General features: G+C 32.9%; 2 protein-coding genes across 2 annotated transcripts; one reads left to right on the top strand and one right to left on the bottom strand.

Moving 5' to 3' along the window:
- The first annotated feature begins 3,435 nt into the window (after nucleotides 1-3,435).
- Nucleotides 3,436-5,728, top strand: LOTGIDRAFT_235404 (hypothetical protein). Its single transcript, XM_009064634.1, has 5 exons — nucleotides 3,436-3,452; nucleotides 3,943-3,984; nucleotides 4,350-4,483; nucleotides 4,812-4,979; nucleotides 5,593-5,728. The coding sequence occupies exons 2-5, from the start codon at nucleotides 3,944-3,946 to the stop codon at nucleotides 5,655-5,657; spliced, it is 408 nt and encodes a 135-aa protein (XP_009062882.1). The 5' UTR covers nucleotides 3,436-3,452; nucleotide 3,943; the 3' UTR covers nucleotides 5,658-5,728.
- Nucleotides 5,729-7,074: 1,346 nt separating this feature from the next.
- LOTGIDRAFT_235403 (hypothetical protein) lies at nucleotides 7,075-10,343 on the bottom strand. The gene is made up of 7 exons (XM_009064633.1): nucleotides 10,076-10,343; nucleotides 9,634-9,716; nucleotides 9,311-9,419; nucleotides 8,841-8,969; nucleotides 8,455-8,553; nucleotides 8,169-8,207; nucleotides 7,075-8,035 (listed from the first exon to the last, which is right to left on the bottom strand). Exons 1-7 carry the CDS (start codon nucleotides 10,244-10,246, stop codon nucleotides 7,550-7,552), a joined length of 1,116 nt encoding a protein of 371 aa, XP_009062881.1. The 5' UTR covers nucleotides 10,247-10,343; the 3' UTR covers nucleotides 7,075-7,549.
- Nucleotides 10,344-19,345: the final 9,002 nt, after the last annotated feature.

Genomic DNA, 19,345 nt, shown 5'->3' with positions numbered 1-19,345 from the left:
ATAATAAACTAAGCATAATTTATATAAATATTTCAACTGTGATATTCTTTCTGTCAGATATGTGTCTTTTTTATAAATGTAACAATCGATAATAAAGTTGAATTGAGACCATAAAAAGCATATTTTTTTTTGATATTTCAACCGTGTATAGGCTTTCTGTCAGATATGTGTGCTTTATATAAATATAACAATCTCTATGACATAAGTTCTATATGATCTATATTGCTTTATATTATGTATTAACAGAGATCATTAAAAACATAATTTCTATAAATATGTCAACTGTGAATAGGCTTTATTAAATATGTGTGTTTTATATAACTATAAATTATAACAGGAACTATATTGCTTTATATTATCTATTAACAGAGACCATAAAAAACATAATTTCTATAAATATTTCAACTTTGTGTCAGATAATATGTGCTTTATTTAACTATAAAAATCAATGACATAAGTTAAACTAAATTATAATGCTTTATATTATCTATTTAATAGAGACCATAGAAAACATAATTTATGTTGTTGATCCCTAGCGATATCAATTGTGTGGCAGGATTATGTGGCAGACTGGTATTCCGTAATATGAAACAGATTATCGACATATCTGTTCAAATACAGTTCATGAAGGAAAAATGACTTGACGACTAATGATGACTTTATGACTTTATTTTATTGACTAGGCCTAGTTGCTGGCGAACATAGTTTCTTTGTGAACAGTATACAGACTTCTATATTCGGAAATGACATATATGACAAATAATAAGACACTGACAGACTAATATGACACTAAAATAGCACAGTAGCTTGTATGACTTACAGTCTCAAAATAGCAGACGATACTAAAGCGAGACAGTCTAAACTACTAATATGACATAAAATATGAGCATAATGACTAAAAATATAGTAAATTGACACAATATAGACCTTAATAAATGAGCAATAATATGACATGGACATGGACATAAATATGAGACTTAAAATATTGGACAGGACTATTGCACTTGACCGGGACCGGGAGGCCAATTTCTAATTCATTCTTACTGAAAATGATATTATGTATAAACCGATACATTATAGATGCGTACACATGCTTAATTCATCAATATAATACCTGGAAATGGTGTTCTTCCTGCCCTAAAGTGATGTTAGGTCACTACGACTTAAATATGAACGATGGATGATGACTATGAATGAAAATGACAATATGTTAAGATGGCTGATCGACTAATAAATGACGTAATGCACGTGCTATTTCTGATTGGCTAAGCAATGATTTCCGCTTCAGAACACGATTAAATTCTCCATGCTAAGCAATAGTCCGACATAATCTGATCATACAAGAAATATTTACAACTGCAGATATATTCAGAACAATTTATATAAATATTCCAACTGTGAATAGGCTTTATCAGATATGTGTGTTTTATATAACTATAAATTATAACAGGAACTATATTGTATTATATTATGTATTAATAGAGATCATAAAAACATAATTTCTATAAATATTTTAACTGTGTATAGGCTTTATCAAATATGTGTGTTTTATATAACTATAAATTATAACAGGAACTATATTGTATTATATTATGTATTAATAGAGATCATAAAAAAACATAATTTCTATAAATATTTTAACTGTGTATAGGCTTTATCAAATATGTGTGTTTTATATAACTATAAATTATAACAGGAACTATATTGTATTATATTATGTATTAATAGAGATCATAAAAAAACATAATTTCTATAAATATTTTAACTGTGAATAGGCTTTATCAAATATGTGTGTTTTATATAACTATAAAAATCAATGACATAAGTTAAATTAAATTACATGTATATTTATATTTGTATTTCATGCTATATTTTATTTTATATAAAACAGAGACCATTGTTAAAATGTGCAACGATACATACTTTGCCTTTGTGTTTGCATGTAAGTTTTTGTCGTTTATTTTCAATCTCAGACCAGTACTGCTATAGCCTCTTATTTCCCATATCGTTTCAAAACTGTAGTATAAACTGTAGGTTTACAGACCACGTCTCAAAAGTTTTCACCCTTGCATTCAGTTTTAACTCTTCTTGTAAACTTTTATATAGATGTTTCACAAATATTTCTAGAAAATCGATAAATAGCCCCCTATATAAGAAAATCTATTATTTTCAGCTATATGTTTCTATGTTGCTGGAATAGCAGGTATTTTAACTAAATTGATGAAGAAAACTGACGAAAATCTTGAAATTGTTGAACAGATTCTTGATCAAACGAGGGATTTTAAAATAACAGGCGACGAAGAGGACAAACTTAGAGATGAATCTATTGCAATTCGTATAGAAAACGTCAGTAAACTTGAAGAATCGTTTAGATATATGGATGAGGCTGATTCTCTAGTAAACAGTTGATGTAATTTTATTTAGCACAGTTTTATACCTCACTGGGCAGTCATTTATAATAAAATACTATAGCTTCATTACTTGATAACTAAACCTGTGGTGTTGAAATGCGATTGAGGTGTACGTTCCCCTTTTCTGCTCAGGTATGGGCCAACGAGGTCAATGTCATATAGTGTGCAATGAACGAAATTATTTTAGACTGGAGGCAGAATCCTACACATTTTTGGAATTTTCAACTATAGAGAGGGCGTTTAGATACTGTGTAGCACACGAAGCCTCGGTTTATTGTCCCATCCGAACAAACAGACAAGTTGTAAGAGAATCAGGTGCAGGGGATTTAAACCTATTTAGATACCTCGAATCTGCAAACCCTAGATATATTTCTGACTCGACTCCAGGATCTGCAAACCTTAGATATATTTCTGACTCTACTCCAGCCGAAAACTGTCAAAATATCCATCAGAGACTGAGAAAGAGGCGGATGTTTCGGATTTACCTTCTGTCCGCGATGTTCCCCCCATTTTTGCCCATTTCTGCAACGCCAAATTCTTCTCTAGTCACACAGAAAGAAATGTGAGGGCCTCTCATAGGTCCGCGCTCTCGACAAAGTTTACAATGGTAAGCGCTAAAAGTAAATGAATTTCGCTGTATATCCAGTAAAGGTCATTTACAAAAAAAAATAGCGTGATTATAATCCATATTCTGGATGAAATCGTCATTCAAATATTATATAATAAAGAGAACTATGTATGTACCTACATTTTGAATCAAGAGTCAAACATAAAAAATCGTCTCCATATTTTAGAGTGATTAAATGAGGTTTCCTGTACTGTTTAGTTCTGAATCACAGTTAGGTCTACCGTTGACTGTGGTAGTTTTCGCGATAGAGAAATAATAATCTGGGACTGCTACTTTTTGCGCTTGGTCAAAATTCTGTCGTACAGGGCTTCTTTAATCTAATCGGTATGTCAAGAGATAATCACCATGTCACAAATGTTTATTTCTCAAGCCTGTAGATATTTCAAACACTATATTCTGATCGATTGATTAAGGTAGGTTTACATAACATTAATCTTGTAATGTATATACCCTGGTATTTTCTCTAAATATTTTATCCTTCAAAAAATTAAGGGGTGGAAGTGGTTTTTATTACCGAACATAGGTTGTGAGATACTACATGATATGATATGATACAATCTACACATTCGCATTTATATTATGCAAATAGATCAGAATACTTTAATATAATACCATATAAATTAAAAATTTGACGTTACATTATAATCAAATAATAACTGTATAGATGCATATTTATGAAGTATGTTTAAGTTGCGATAAGCGCTCACATTCATTAATAGAAACAGAGGCTTACAAATGAAAATGGAGTTGAACCATTTGGCTTTAACTCCTCTGATTGTTAATTCTGAAATGGTTTTGGCACATTAAGATATCACTTGCTGTAGATTCCCTAACTTTATTTATGAATGGAATTGAATTGAAATCTCAATAGAGCTCAACATGTCTACTGTTTTTTATATGCAGGATGTCGACTTTACTGGCAGTTTTCTCCTTGATAGGCCTTGGGTAAGCTTTTATGTATTCATACACCACAACACCCTGACAAATACGAGTTACTCGTAGAAAATCGAGTAGCTCTCAGATTCTGTCAGTCACAAGGTCGATCTGAGTTCCCATTTTCTTAGACATAATCTGACAGCTGTTCACATTGACCTGCCATCATCGCGCTTTAAACCATTTTATTAATAAATTAAATGAAAATAATATATTGGAGAAACGATGTTAAATGATTTACACAATCTGAAATTCTATGTCATTCTACCTTCAAAAACATTCACCACAGACTAAATTTTGGAACTCTCGTTTTGCCTTGACATAATTCCGTGAATTTTGATGGTATTTTTTTATTTTTTTATTTATTTTTGATTTAGTTTATCGGTTCCAACAGGTCATATCTATGATAATGCTATGGCTAGGAAACTGTTTCTGAGGGGCGATAGAGATCATGATTTGATTCTAAGTAGAAGTGATTTTGAACAGATATTCAGAACATTTGACCTGGACGGTAATTTCTATTATTTTTATTCTTTGAGTAAAATTTCAATTTACTGGGAATAACATAGCTCTTTAAAAATAAAGCAATTGTCATCATACTTCTTGCCAAATCGATGATTGTCTATATTATGTATAGTATTAACATGTTTGACGTGGCCCATACTGTATCTGACAAGCAGATTGTAATTCCTCACGTATATAAGCTGGAACGATCCGTTAAATCCGGATTTACATTCGTCACTGGTAGCTCCAGTAGCAAGCGATGCAAATGAGGAGAGACTTTTGAACCACAAATGTGTTTTGAATAAAGTAATGTGTTTTATAATATTTTTCATCAGGCAACCATAAGATCAGTGGTGTAGAGTTTACGGGTCACTGGACTACTGAGAAACTAGGAAATATTAAAGATGCTACACACCTATTTTATAATCTAGATGTAAATAAAGATGGCTATATCACACAGTCACCAGATCTCCCTTTTGTTTATAACTGGTTTGATTCTGACAGTAAGTTTCATACGGCATACATTAAAAAAAAATTAGATAAATTGAATTTTGGATTAAACATGTCACACGTTTGAACCTAGACTTAATACGCAAATATTTAATTATTATGAATATGAATGAACAATGGTTAAGGTAATACGAACTTCGTCTTATACCTTGACTACAATGGGCACTTTTCTTGTTTCACAGAGGTTTGTAAATGCAGTGATTTGACGTTAGTACTACTCTAGTACGTTAGTCAATACAGCCAATCAGAGCCATCGACAGAACGTCTGTAAATGATAATCCATAATGTCTTAATGTAGCCTAGGTATAAGACAAAGTTTGTATTGCCTTAACCATTGTGAAGATGGGTGACCTTACAGCTCTCTGGCTCTGGCGTTTATGGTTATTACGTTAAGAGTCTTTGATTGGGTAGATATATAATGTATCGCCTGCATTACCATAAGATTATGTACTAAAAGCTTGTACTCTTGTACAACCATATTACTCTATTGATTCTAAGTGACTCCCGGCGAAGAAATTAAGTAATTGTGATTGTTTTCTACCAGGAAAATGAACATAAGTATGATTTTAGACCGTCATTATGAAAATAATGTTTTGTGCATTTCAGGCAGTGGTCAAATAAGTGAAGGTGAATTCATCATTATGTGGCAGAAGTTAACCGCTTGGAAATAAGGGTTCAAGCGATAGTGGTAGAAGAAATGCTGACCAATAAACTCTATTAATCAGATTTATTGTAATGTGCTATATAATGTTATTGTATAGGGATGAGTCTAATTCTGATTGTGCCAGCAAATATAGCCAATCAGAGTCCTCGACAGAAAGATTGTAAACACAATGGCATGTAATTGCTTTCTTTTGAGGCCTCTTATTAGATGTATAATAGCTCGCTTTTGAGAAGAAGTCAAATCCGTTGTAGTCATAGCTCATCTTCACAATGTCAAGCTATTACGAAGTGTGTCAAAAGTTTGACTGCAATAGCCATCGTTCTTGTATCACATCTTCACAATATCTTGGTCGTAAACCTTGACTGCAATAGCCTCTATTCATGGATCGTGGAAGTTTGTTAATGCAACTATTTAATTATATTATACACTAGGGAATACAGCCAATCATAGTCCCGATTAAACGCCCAATGCATTCGATAGATTACAATATAATCAAATTTTGCTGTTACAAACACCCCTCGCTTCCCCTCACTCCACTATACAAGAAAGGTGGCTATTGCGGTTATGGTTTAAGACGAAGTTTGTGATAGCTTGACACTATGAAGATGGGTAGAGCTAGACGAAGGGTTTCTGAAGCGTAGAAAGTCGACTACTGTAAAAACTTTGGGAATATAGTATATTACTTCAATATTGATTCGTGTATCCTATTCGTGTAGCTATTTTGGTCATATTTCATACAAAAATGATGACTTTCAATGTCAAACTAACTTTATGAGGTAAGGTGACCTAGACCGTACATATAGGTTTGATCGACATACTTGAGTAAATCGGAATTATATTCACCCTGTTGATATTGAGTCATATCAAGTTTTGTAGAAAATCCTCTTTAAGAGAATAATTAAAAAATTGCCCACGTGAATAGCGTAAATCAAAGTATTAGATAGACACAGTGGTGTAGCCGAATTTCATTGACGGGGAGGCTATCTGAGCACCTCGGCTTCCTTTTTGGTTCATACTAGTCGCGGTTCGAGGTCTCCTTTGAAAATGTTCTTATATAGGAAGGTGGAAATGTATCTTACGCGATTTTGACAGAGAAAGTAGAATGAATTTTTTATTTTTTCTGTTCTGAGGGGAAGCCAATGGACAGACACAACTAGACGTGATTGTTGAGGGTGGGGCATGTTCCTTAAGCAACGTTACATGATAATCGTATCGTTGCTTAAAGAACATGAGGGTGGAGTGGCAGGTAATATAATCAGAGGGGCTATCGGGAGTGGAAAGTGGTCGTGGATGGCGGAAGTAGGGACGGGGATGGGGTTAAAAAAGATTTACTGGATCATCAAAATATTAGTATCACTACCTCCAATAAAAGAATCAATTAAGTTATTGACCTCAATATCATTGAATCAATGAAACATGTATTTATTCTTATTAAAAGTATTACCTCCCTTAGAACAAATAAAACATAAACGGATAATTACACTTTGAATATAAATTAACAAAATATATGCACCATATTATAACATAAAAATACAACAAACTTCAAATAAGATAAGAGTAAAATATTGTATGGGACAAAGGTAAAACCAAAATTAATTTTTTAGGATAAGATATATTATCCAGTAAACAAAAATAACAACCAGAATATGTTATTAACAATATAAACACAAATTAAACACATCCACTTCTTTACTGTGTATATGCAACTATGATTACCCCAATAACGTTTTGGAAGTGATGTGGACTAAACATAAGATTCTGGAAGAGACAACAGAATAACACTAATCTTCATCACTTGGTTAGCTCTTGTAGTTTATTAAATCACATCTAAAATCCATATAAATAAAAGCTCAATAGATAGTTATCTAAATAATAACATAGATGTATCCTGAATAATTTTCATTTAAATCTGGGAGGAGGTGGTCGTTCTGGTTTAAGTTTTCTATCACAGTCTTTTATGAAGGGTGGTGGACGAACAGGTACCACTTTCTTGGTGATCACAGTAGATACTGGGACTGGTGTACTTGATACACTATGTTTTTGTGGTATCTCTATGGGTGAGAATTGTTTAATGGAAGATTGGCCCTGAGAACCGTTATCATTTATTATCACAGATTTAGAATTATTCCGTTCTTTGGATATAGCTTGGACTTTAGACAATGGTATTGGAACAGTTCTTTGTGGTATCTGTAGCTGAGAGAATGGTTTTGGATGAACATTGCTGTCTGGCTCCCTGACATGGTCATTTGGAATGGCATCAGATTTTAATCTTGGGGGTGGTCTTAAAGGTGGTGGAGTGACTGCCATTCTATGTGTTTGGACATCAAGGTGATTTTTTCTGACCACCACTGGTGTTGATGGATTAGATCTGGACTTCTGTTCTCTCTGTAAAAACAGAATTCTATAAAATATGACAAACTATGTGATATCTTTCGTTTGATTGAATATTTGCATAATAAGTCAAAGACATTGAATGATATTTTCAATTAACTTTGGTTAAAGAACAGAAGTGACTTACCCTTAACACAAAATCATTATCCTCTACTGATGATACAACCTTTGTATAAAATAAAAGATTTCAAATTTAAACAGCAGATACATCAGTATGATGATATACTAGAGGCTAGTAGATACATATAGAAAGCATCATGTCAATCACTTGATACAAGAAAGATTTGCCTAAGTAGAACTGCAACTGGAGTTCAAAGGCAAATGGGAAAAAACGTTTTGAATTATAATTTTTTTAATAAATAACTAGCAATATTTTAATGATTGTACTATCTAAGAAAAGAATAAAAACCTACCTCTGATTTGCCTAGAAAATCTTTTTTCAATAAATTAGACACATAACCTTTTGGTGGACAGAATATATTATAAAGTGGTCTGAGATTAACTACTGTATTCTGTAAGTAGGAATAAATTATTATTACTTATAAACACTATAACAGATTTCTAATTTTTAAGTTTCTAAATTTTTGTATGGCATTCATATTGTCAGTTGCAAGTTTTGATTAGTTATGAATATTTTGATATAGATCATATTCCCAGTGCAAAAAAGGCAACATATATTGAACTGCTTTGCTTTGTTGTTTTTTGAAGGAAAGACACAAGGCAGTGTGAAAACAGAAAACTATATGCATGGTAAGTAGCCTAAAGACAGTGGTTTGAGTTGTTTTGTAAAGTAACTTACAAATAATTTTGTGTTTACAGAAGAAAACAGCTCTGTATTAAATGGATTATTATAAAATTTGGTACTGTATAATTCAAAACCATTTACATCTCCTTTAAACTTCTTGATGACAGCCAAATTATATAGAACCTATTGGTAATGGATGGCAGAAAGCTAAAATCATTATAAGTTATGTGAGCTGATGATGTTTAAGATACATGCTCTGGTAAATATGTCGGTTTTACGCTTTACAGCTGATAGAACTTAATTTCAGTTGCCAAACTCAGACATTGGGTTAGTATGCAATCAAATCACTCTTAAGTCAAATCCAATAAAACATCTGAAGGACAATAGGTACTGGCATCTAAATTTGAGCTTCTTTAGCTGGTAAAGATATGGCCATTTATATTTCTATCCAATTGTAGCATCAAGATAAGCTCAAGTCAATAACAACTACTTAGTAAGTAATGCTACACTGGACATAGAGTTACCTGAGCTAGATGTAGTTGTGTATATAATCCAAGTTGTTTATAGTCTATCACCATACTACCACGTAAATTAATCAGAGAATCTTCTAAATCTTTCTCAGCTTCATTATATCTACATAATATATTAAATACAACATGTCAAAATTAGATTGTTTGAACAGTTTTCATCTTATTAGTCATGTGATCAGTTTAAATTTGACTCATCTATTTACCTAAGAACTATTACATTCAATTTTTGAACTGCTGCAGTGGGTGTATTTTAGTATGATGTTCCCATGTATGGAATGTTTTCTATTGAAGTACAATGATATTAAGTTTAAACATACCTGTGAAGGTCAAAGAATAAAAGTCCTCTTTGAAAATAGGCTACAGACATAAAACTATCTAACTGAAGAGCTTGACTAAGATACTGAAATAAAACCATTGATTAAAGATATTACTATAATTCATCATCTAACTAGAAACCACAGTTATTGTTGTCAGAATGCTATATAGGCTAACTTCAATAACAGTTATGTAAGCAAAACAAAATGGACACATGTAATTATTATGACTGAAAATAACAAACATTGAACACCAAAACACCAAACAAATTTTTTTTTTTCCACAAAGGCATTTGAATTTTCAAGTTCATGGAATATTGTTGACTGTTTAAAGTATTCTAGGCTATTCATATTATGTTTGAAAAGTTTTATTGTCTGGGCTAATTTCAATACAGACATAGTAAAAAGGAGGAGCTCTACAATTTTATAAAATAATTTACTGTACCTCAATAGCCTTGTCACTGTTACCTAATCTAGAATTAACTATGCCCTGATTGTAACGAATTTTAGCAGACACATTCACTTTGTTCAATTGCTCCAAACATTCTATTAAATCACCATCTTCATACAATTTTACAGCTTCTGCCCAGAGAATGATGTTTTGTTTTAGTGACATATCGTTTTGAGGACATTTTTGTCATTCATTAGTACAATGAATCAACAATAAACTGTCATTTTCATTACAACGAACTTTTTGTCTGCCATTGGAAAACACCCCCGGAAGTAGGGAATTCCATTTTTATGACGTCATTTTCTATAAATAGATTCAATCGAAACAGCTTCACTGACAAAAATAATTCATAAATAAAAAAGATAGATCTATTTCAAACTAACTGTTATGTTTATAATTTCAGAATCTCATTTCAAGAACTATCTACTGCAATAACTTCATTTCTATTGCTACAAGTTAGTGATTTCTATTAAAGTGGAAATTTGTCTTGATGATTGTCTCCCTTAAAGTCCTCGAATTCTGGACTCACTCCACTAAAACATTTTTATGTTGTCCAGGCTATTTTTAGAAATCTTCTTTCTCTCTCCCTTTTGGGGTTTTTGCCTGCCTATTTTTGGGTAAAATTTGGTCTAGATTTGGAATTTGATGTCTGAAATTGCATTATCTTTCAGATTTGGTGAGATGATGAGAGACTTAAAGGCGGAAGGCTAATTCTAAAAATAGTCGTTTTGTGAAGTGCCAAACTCTAGCGGATGAGTATAACCGGTAGTTTCATGGTCATCATATAATGAATTTTTTAGGAGACATTGAGAATTGGTCAGGCTTTCATGCGACATGTTGGAAAGCTTTCAACGAGATTTCTGGAAAAAGTTATAGAAGGTTGAATTTCGTGTTTTAACATGGGAAGAGATGGCAAATGAATTAGTGGAGTGAGTCCTTCTATAATTTAACAGTATTATCTCCCTTGTATTGATATAACATAAATTATCATTATTTGGAAACACTTTTATTGTTCTAGGAAAGGTTTCAAATGTATTACTGAATTTTAATTTAATTTTGATTTGTCTTGTTAGCATGTTGTTTGAAGGTCCATTCAAGTTCACGTTAGATACTTTCATCTTGATTTTTTTCTAACGATTGACATTCCAGGTCATTGCGCTTATAGCTGGGGTTTTAAACCGGGGGTGGGTCCAAGGGGCTAATTTTGAAAATTTGGAGTTGAGGCGCTGTGTAGTCTAACGTTATTCGTTCTATTCAGTCAGACCATATTCCCCGACATAAATGTTGAGTGAAAAAAATAAGCCTTTTTGTTTAACATTCAATGCGAAAATAGCGTAGGACTAGGCCCACGTATTTCAGATCAATTGCGGTACATTTCTGCCACTTATGTAGGCTAATTTGGCAAGTTTTGTACGTATTTAACATGAAACAATGGTGCTGAATAAAATACAGGTTTGATCTGTAGACATTGTTAATGAGACCACGAAACGTTTTGGCACGTTATCATACCACAGCATGCGTCTGTTAAATTCTGTCTACAGGAATAATTGTTGGGTCTAGGAATAGTCGTTAAAAAACGTGGTAACGACCACACACATATAGCCTAACTAACGTAAGAATTTTCATATTTTCACACGGCCTTGATTCAGTCGAATTAGCTAACTAAACTTATTACAATCAAACCAAAGGACATTCAAAGTCTGCAATGTTCTTTGGTTTAAAAATTTCGTCTCGTGATTTAGAAAGAAAAGTAAATCCAAGGGAACATAGGATATTTTTATTTATATATTTATTTACCCGCCAGTAACAAAGAACAATATTTCGAGACTCTGAATAACATGCATATTGTGAACGGCAGTACAACCTATTCATCCATTCATTATTTTGTTTATTGCAATAAAGTTGTTTAGAATAGATTGAAAAATAAGTTTCTGACTAGTGTGCATTATTCCACAATAAATTGTGACGTAACATGCCATTTCCTTCTCTGAAACTAGGAAAAGTTTCTTTTCAACTGTTGACCACGACAATAATTGAATCTTAGACTTATTTCATGAAATACTAGCTTTATCACCAGCCTGAAAGAAGCATTTGGAATAAATGAGAAAATTTGGCGAACTAAACAGTTATTGAGGTTTTGTCTGGTTTAGTGCAATTCAGTATATCAATGATGTTCTATGTCGGGATCACTGTGCCTTGCTGGTAAAAAAAATTAATGGTATTAAGTCTGTTTTATCTGTTCTGAATGAGAGTTTTATTTCTTCTTTTATTAAGAAATCACGTCTAGTTTCAGCGAGTCCGAAAAACATCCTATTTGTCCGAGAACATGACAAGACATTGTGTCATCTTACAGATTACATCGGACACAATTAAATAATATAAGGCTCACACTAGGCTATGAGCTCATGACAGGAGCAACAATGATAACGGTAGTAAAAATTCACCGACAATTGAATAACTACAGATTCCTGCTGCTTAGATATGATTTTTGACGAGTGTAGAATACAATCAACTGACGGCAACTGTGTTTTGGGGTCTTTAGGTCTACTATATCAAGCGATTGGTGACCATCCGATGCTGACAGTAGTTGAAAAATACACTTAATCCTGGATCTCATCCTGAATTACTGCAAACCGTGTTGAAATGATCTAAAAAAATATCAACTCGACCTCCAAACGCCCAAATTAGAGAGCAAATGTTTCAGTTATTCATCAGCAGCTCCAGATTATGTCACAAGACAAGGAAATAGTTTATCTTACAAAGGACAGATAAGTTTATAATTAAAGAAGAGTTAAAACGAAAGAAAGGTAATCACGAAAGGAATTTGGTGATACAGGCCAAAATAATATTCAAACCATCAAGTGGAAATTAAGGGAAGGGAACAAGAAAAATTCAATTCCAAGAATAGTTTTAAAAGTCGGAAACACATGGACCACCTCAGGTTAACTTTTGTTAACTTTCAGGGAAAACCAACTGTCGTTACATGTGCAGTCAATATTTAAAAACATGGTTGTAGGTTCGTTATATGTTGTTCAGTTTTGGATACCTATTGGTGGGTGGCAAGATAAATAAGAATGAGCATATTTCCTCTGGTATTTTATCACATATTGGACTTATTGCTTACAGACAGTATTATAGTGTGTTTCATAGTACAGTCGGAAACCACGAGTTCAAATAACACCTTTTTTTCATAGTTATGACAACTGCAACTTACTCAAAAAAGAAACATAATGGATAATTTCGATATCGAATTAAATTTAATAAGAATTATATATCAAAGTTATGCCCATTTGTTTTTAGTATCATTCCAAAATAGCAAGATATTGTACTGATAGCGTTTGCTTATATATATTGGTAAAGATTTCAAACAAGGACATTTTTCGAAATTATTGACCCAATCTTTATATATAATACGTATCGATGAACTGACTATAGCAATATAGAAACATTGATGCTCGAGGCCGAAATTTGCACAATGCTATTTTACATTCTTTAAATTTTATATTTTATATCGGTTGAAGTTTTTTTATACGCCCACATGTTTGTAATCATCCAAGGGTGAACCCTATTGAAAATCAGAAAAATCAAAAAATATTTAGTATGAGTTATTGCCCTTGTTCTTGAAACGATGGTAAACACTCTAGAAGGTGCAATTTATGACGGATTTTGATGAAACTTGTTGTGAGTGTTTGTTATCACTCAAGGATGAACCCTATTTAAAATCAGAAAGATCGAAAAATAATTAGTATGAGTTATTGCTCTAGAAAACGCGTTCAATTTTAGCTTGTAAACACTCTAGAAGGAACAATTCTTTATGGATTTTGACGAAACTTAATGTGAGTGTTTGTAACCACCCAAGGATAAACCGTATTGAAAATCAGAAAAATTGAAAAATACTTAGTGTTAGTTATTGCCCTTGTTCTTGAAAACTTGTTCAATTTGTAGCTCGTAAAAACTCTAGAAGGCATGATTCTTGCCGGATTTTGACAAAAACTTGGGTTTTATTATTCAGTACCGCGCTGAAGATTGAATATTTGCCTTGTAGAGTTTACACGAGCTAAAGATTAAACACGTTTTCAAGAACAAGGGCAATAACTCATACTCGATATTATTCAGTATCACCCTAAAGAGTTCAAAGAAGTGTATGACCGAAAGTTGAATATTTCAAACTGGTGATTGTTTCTGTAATGCTAAATATTTTTATTCAAAATCAAAGCTGCCAGTGGGCGTATATTATCTTTCCTGGCAAGCTATCTTAAATGCTATACAAAAAGCGCATCACCAAACTTGTCATCTACCTTTAATTTATGAGTGAAATTAATCGACAATGTACCTTTAAACTATAAACATTGGTGACTATTACAAATTGAATATAATGGGACTTCAAAGACCTACCACATGCAAAATATATGAATAGGTATTTGCACAAAGAGAACATTTATTCTTAGCTTAACTTTGATAACAGTAAAATATGGAGGATACACCTTTTTAAATTATTAAAAGTTAAATTTAAAAGTTAAAAACATATTGAGTTGAGGAGCTTTCGCCCTCCAATTAAACGCATTTTAACACCTTGGACAAACGAAAATGTTCAATAAGGGACCTGTTTAACTTTTAATTGGTGATGTATACGCCTGAATAGTTGATGGCACTGCCAAGATGCATACGACACTTTAAAACGAAGGGCACTAGGTGCAAATAATAAAATCTCCAACAAAGCTATGTATGCGACAACATTTTCGCTCAATGTTAATTGTTAATGTAAATCTCAGTATACAATTAACTAGCCCCTGCATGCTTTGTGTTATTATTACCATCGCCTAAAAGCTCGATAGATAGTTTTCTTGGGCTTGTCTGAAGAATGTTGTCCCCCATTACTACCAGAACGTCACGTCCTCCGCTGTACCAATTACCATACACTTATATAGATAGATAACAGATAACATGTAAACCAAACGATGAGTCATGCCACTGTTCCACAGGGACAATGATGATGTCTAGTTACGAACTCAAAACGATAAAGACGATCGGCATTAGGAAATTCAAGTCTCCTCTTATAATATTATTTAAACACTATATATCTATTTTCTAAGATTTACTCTGTTTCCATTGGGAGGATTAGAAAATTGAATGCCGACAATTTCATTACAACGATGAGTCATCCTATTTTCCGGTAATACTATGGAAGAAAATTGGAAAAGCGGAACGTACGCAGAATGGTAATGGGTGACAGTCGGAAGACCGAAAATTGGAACCGTACCATTACCCTCTTCAATATTCCACAATTCATCTGTCTCTACAAGTATCATTCTTATCATTATTGCTTTCGGCACTACTACACTACTATATTGGCCTTACACTGAGCTTTTGTATGCCATTATTGTCATTATTACTACCACTCTGCAATACCATTATTATCATTACTACTACCACTATACAATACCATCATTATCATTACTACTACCACTCTACAACACCATTATTATCATTACTACTACCACTCTACCATACCATTATTGTCATTGCTACTACCACTCTACCATACCATTATTGTCATTGCTACTACCACTATACAATACCATTATCATCATTACTACTACCACTCTACAATACCATTATTATCATTACTACTACCACTCTACAATAACATTATTATCATTACTACTACCACTCTACAATACCATTATTGTCATTACTACTACCACTCTGCAATGCCATTATTGTCATTACTACTACCACTCTGCAATGCCATTATTATCATTACTACTACCACTCTACAACACCATTATTATCATTGCTACTACCAGTCTGCAATACCATTATCATCATTACAACTACCACTCTGCAATACCATTATTGTCATTACTACTATCACTCTACAATACCATTATTGTCATTGCTACTACCACTATACAACACCATTATTCTCATTACTACTACCACTATACAATACCATTATCATCATTACTACTACCACTCTACAATACCACGACACTATTATTGTCATTGCTACTACCACTCTACAACACCATTATTATCATTACAACTACCACTCTACAATACCATTATTATCATTACTACTACCACTCTGCAATGCCATTATTATCATTACTACTACCACTCTACAACACCATTATTGTCATTGCTACTACCACTATACAATACCATTATTGTCATTACTACTACCACTCTGCAATACCATTATTGTCATTACTACTACCACTCTGCAATGCCATTATTATCATTACTACTACCACTCTACAACACCATTATTGTCATTGCTACTACCACTATACAATACCATTATTGTCATTACTACTACCACTCTGCAATACCATTATTGTCATTACTACTACCACTCTGCAATGCCATTATTATCATTACTACTACCACTCTACAACACCATTATTATCATTACTACTACCACTCTGCAATACCATTATTGTCATTACTACTACCACTCTGCAATACCATTATTGTCATTACTACTACCAATCTGCAATGCCATTATTGTCATTACTACTACCACTCTACAATACCATTATTATCATTACTACTACCACTCTACAACACCATTATTGTCATTACTACTACCACTCTGCAATGCCATTATTGTCATTACTACTACCACTCTACAATACCATTATTATCATTACTACTACCACTCTACAACACCATTATTATCATTACTACTACCACTCTACAATGCCATTATTATCATTACTACTACCACTCTACAATGCCATTATTGTCATTACTACTGCCACTCTACAACGCTATTATTATCATTACTACTACCACTCTACAACACCATTATTATCATTACTACTACCACTCTGCAATACCATTATTGTCATTACTACTACCACTCTGCAATACCATTATTGTCATTACTACTACCACTCTGCAATGCCATTATAATCATTACTACTACCACTCTACAACACCATTATTATCATTACTACTACAACTCTACAACACCATTATTGTCATTGCTACTACCACTCTACAACACCATTATTATCATTACTACTACCACTCTACAACACCATTATTGTCATTGCTACTACCACTCTACAACACCATTATTATCATTCCTACTACCACTCTACAACACCATTACTATCATTACTACTACCACTATACAATACCATTATTGTCATTGCTACTACCACTCTACAACACCATGACACTATTATTGTTATTACTACTACCACTCTACAACACCATTATTGTCATTGCTACTACCACCCTACAACACTATTATTATCATTACTACTACCACTCTACAACACCACGACACTATTATTGTTATTACTACTACCACTCTACAACACCACGACACTATTATTGTCATTACTAATTCCAACCAATAGAACCTTATCATTGTCACTATCATAAAAAGGGACAGTTTGTGTTCGATTTAATAATTGCGTATTGTGAACAGTTTTTTAGTTTGTAAATGATATTGTGAGATCATCAATGATGTTGGCACTTGAGATTGTTGGCTTAAGTCGAAAAACTTGGACTTTCTTTTCTTATATCAAATTGTACACGGACTGCAAGAGGACTCTTAGCCTGTCAAGTGATACGCATTGCTGGAATTTGACTTTATCAATTGGTACAACCGAGTGTCACTTTAAACTCCATTATTGTTTCCTTGTACAATGCTGCTTCCACTACCATAAATAAAAACGTTTCCCTGATTGTTGTTAGATAATATGCTATTAATATTATCATGTGACTAAGTAGCTGTATTTGTTCTGTCAGAATCATAATACAAGCTTATACATTGATTTAAAATATCATTTATCTACTTCCTGGTTGTCAATTTAATAAATCGCACTGGCTATTTGTGCCGTCACGGTGCGTGTTCTCTATGGCTGCTAACAACGGTACGGATAAGATAGGACATAGGTTTCGTGGCGCTTTAGCAATTCCAAACAATGGAAGCGCCATCACTAAAATTTGAAAATTGTACCTTAGCTAAAAAAAAAAGATGAAATCAATATCTAAGTTTTAATTTTTAAAATAGGAATATAATCGAAAATCACCTGCACAGTTTCATGATTTTGCCAACCGATTTCTGTTTCTCTCTCGTGATACCCCGCTCGTCTTGTTTGTCCGAATGAAATAGACACTCTCGTTTCTTCTTTTATTTATTGCAATATTGTAAAATAATGTTTAGTGATGAACAGGATATTTGACCAAGGTCATCAGATAAAGTACAGGAAAATATTCTGATTTTCTGTTATGTATGTTATGTATTGTCGTATAGCTTCACCTAACTTAGTGCTAAGGTACTCGATATGATTTAATTAGTTTGATTTTATTGCCTAGATAATAATGGTCTGCCTTTTGAATTCACGCTTAAATAAAACGTCGTCATAAGACAAGGGTATTAACCTTTAATCCGAAAAAAAAAAATAACACATTCAATACCTGTCTATAGGCCTATGTCAACTTTGTTTCTTAATAACCCAATCTATTATCCAAATGTCTTTCTTTTCAGAGAAATATTTCCTTGAGTTTATCTGGCCATTTATACTTGCTTATCTTCCAAGACCTGTATCTTTAAAGCAAACAGTTGGAATAGCAGACTATGACTCATGCTCCAATATATATACATATGACCCGTATGACCATTATTATTACTGCTTCAACCCTAGAGATCTGGTCTATACAGTCAGCGTGACCTAATGTTCGAGAGGAATTGGTCATTTGATAGATATATATATCTTCATGACATCATTTAAAGTCACATAAATAAGCCGTCTGCCAGAAATCAATTTGGCGCCAGCGCCATTTTTATTCGTCGTCATGTTCAATATATCTGAATAAAAGTTTAGATTGTTTAGACTAATTGATTAAAGGTAACCTGTCGTTATCTTAAAGAGCTATCTTGTAAAGTAACATAATTGATTTAATATACAGTGCACTTTACAAATTAATAATTTAAAAGAATATACAAAATCTGACAGGTTTTTAAGTGAAGTGCAAGCGTAAACTTGGTGAGTTATCGCAATTCCCCTGATGTAAAATGTAAAAGGATGTCGACTTTTAATGAAAATTTAAAATGACGTTGACGTCTGATGAAAATTTAATTTTTTTATGACGTCATCGTCTGTTGGAAATCTGTAACGATGGAAGTTACAACATGTATATTAAAGGCAGGTTTTTAGCGTTAAAATAAAAAAGACACCCAGAATTGGGGTGGTGTTGTCTTAAGAGCTACTGAGTGTGAGGGTGTGTGTTTGTGTATGA

Source organism: Lottia gigantea (genome assembly GCF_000327385.1).
Source record: "Lottia gigantea unplaced genomic scaffold LOTGIsca_64, whole genome shotgun sequence".
NCBI classification, from domain to species: Eukaryota; Metazoa; Mollusca; class Gastropoda; family Lottiidae; genus Lottia; species Lottia gigantea.
Note: the sequence above shows the minus strand (reverse complement) of the source record. Positions and strands in the feature narration are given on the sequence as shown.

Excerpts from the sequence above, each read along its gene's own strand:
- LOTGIDRAFT_235403 (XM_009064633.1), bottom strand. The coding sequence starts at position 10,246 with ATGTCACTAAAACAAAACATCATTCTCTGGGCAGAAGCTGTAAAATTG. Across the intron at positions 9,717-10,075 it reads ACAGTGACAAGGCTATTGAG|TATCTTAGTCAAGCTCTTCA; the intron begins GTACAGTAAATT and ends GTTTTATTTCAG. Across the intron at positions 9,420-9,633 it reads TTATTCTTTGACCTTCACAG|ATATAATGAAGCTGAGAAAG; the intron begins GTATGTTTAAAC and ends TATATTATGTAG.
- LOTGIDRAFT_235404 (XM_009064634.1), top strand. The coding sequence starts at position 3,944 with ATGTCGACTTTACTGGCAGTTTTCTCCTTGATAGGCCTTGG. Across the intron at positions 3,985-4,349 it reads TTCTCCTTGATAGGCCTTGG|TTTATCGGTTCCAACAGGTC; the intron begins GTAAGCTTTTAT and ends TTTTTGATTTAG. Across the intron at positions 4,980-5,592 it reads TAACTGGTTTGATTCTGACA|GCAGTGGTCAAATAAGTGAA; the intron begins GTAAGTTTCATA and ends TGTGCATTTCAG.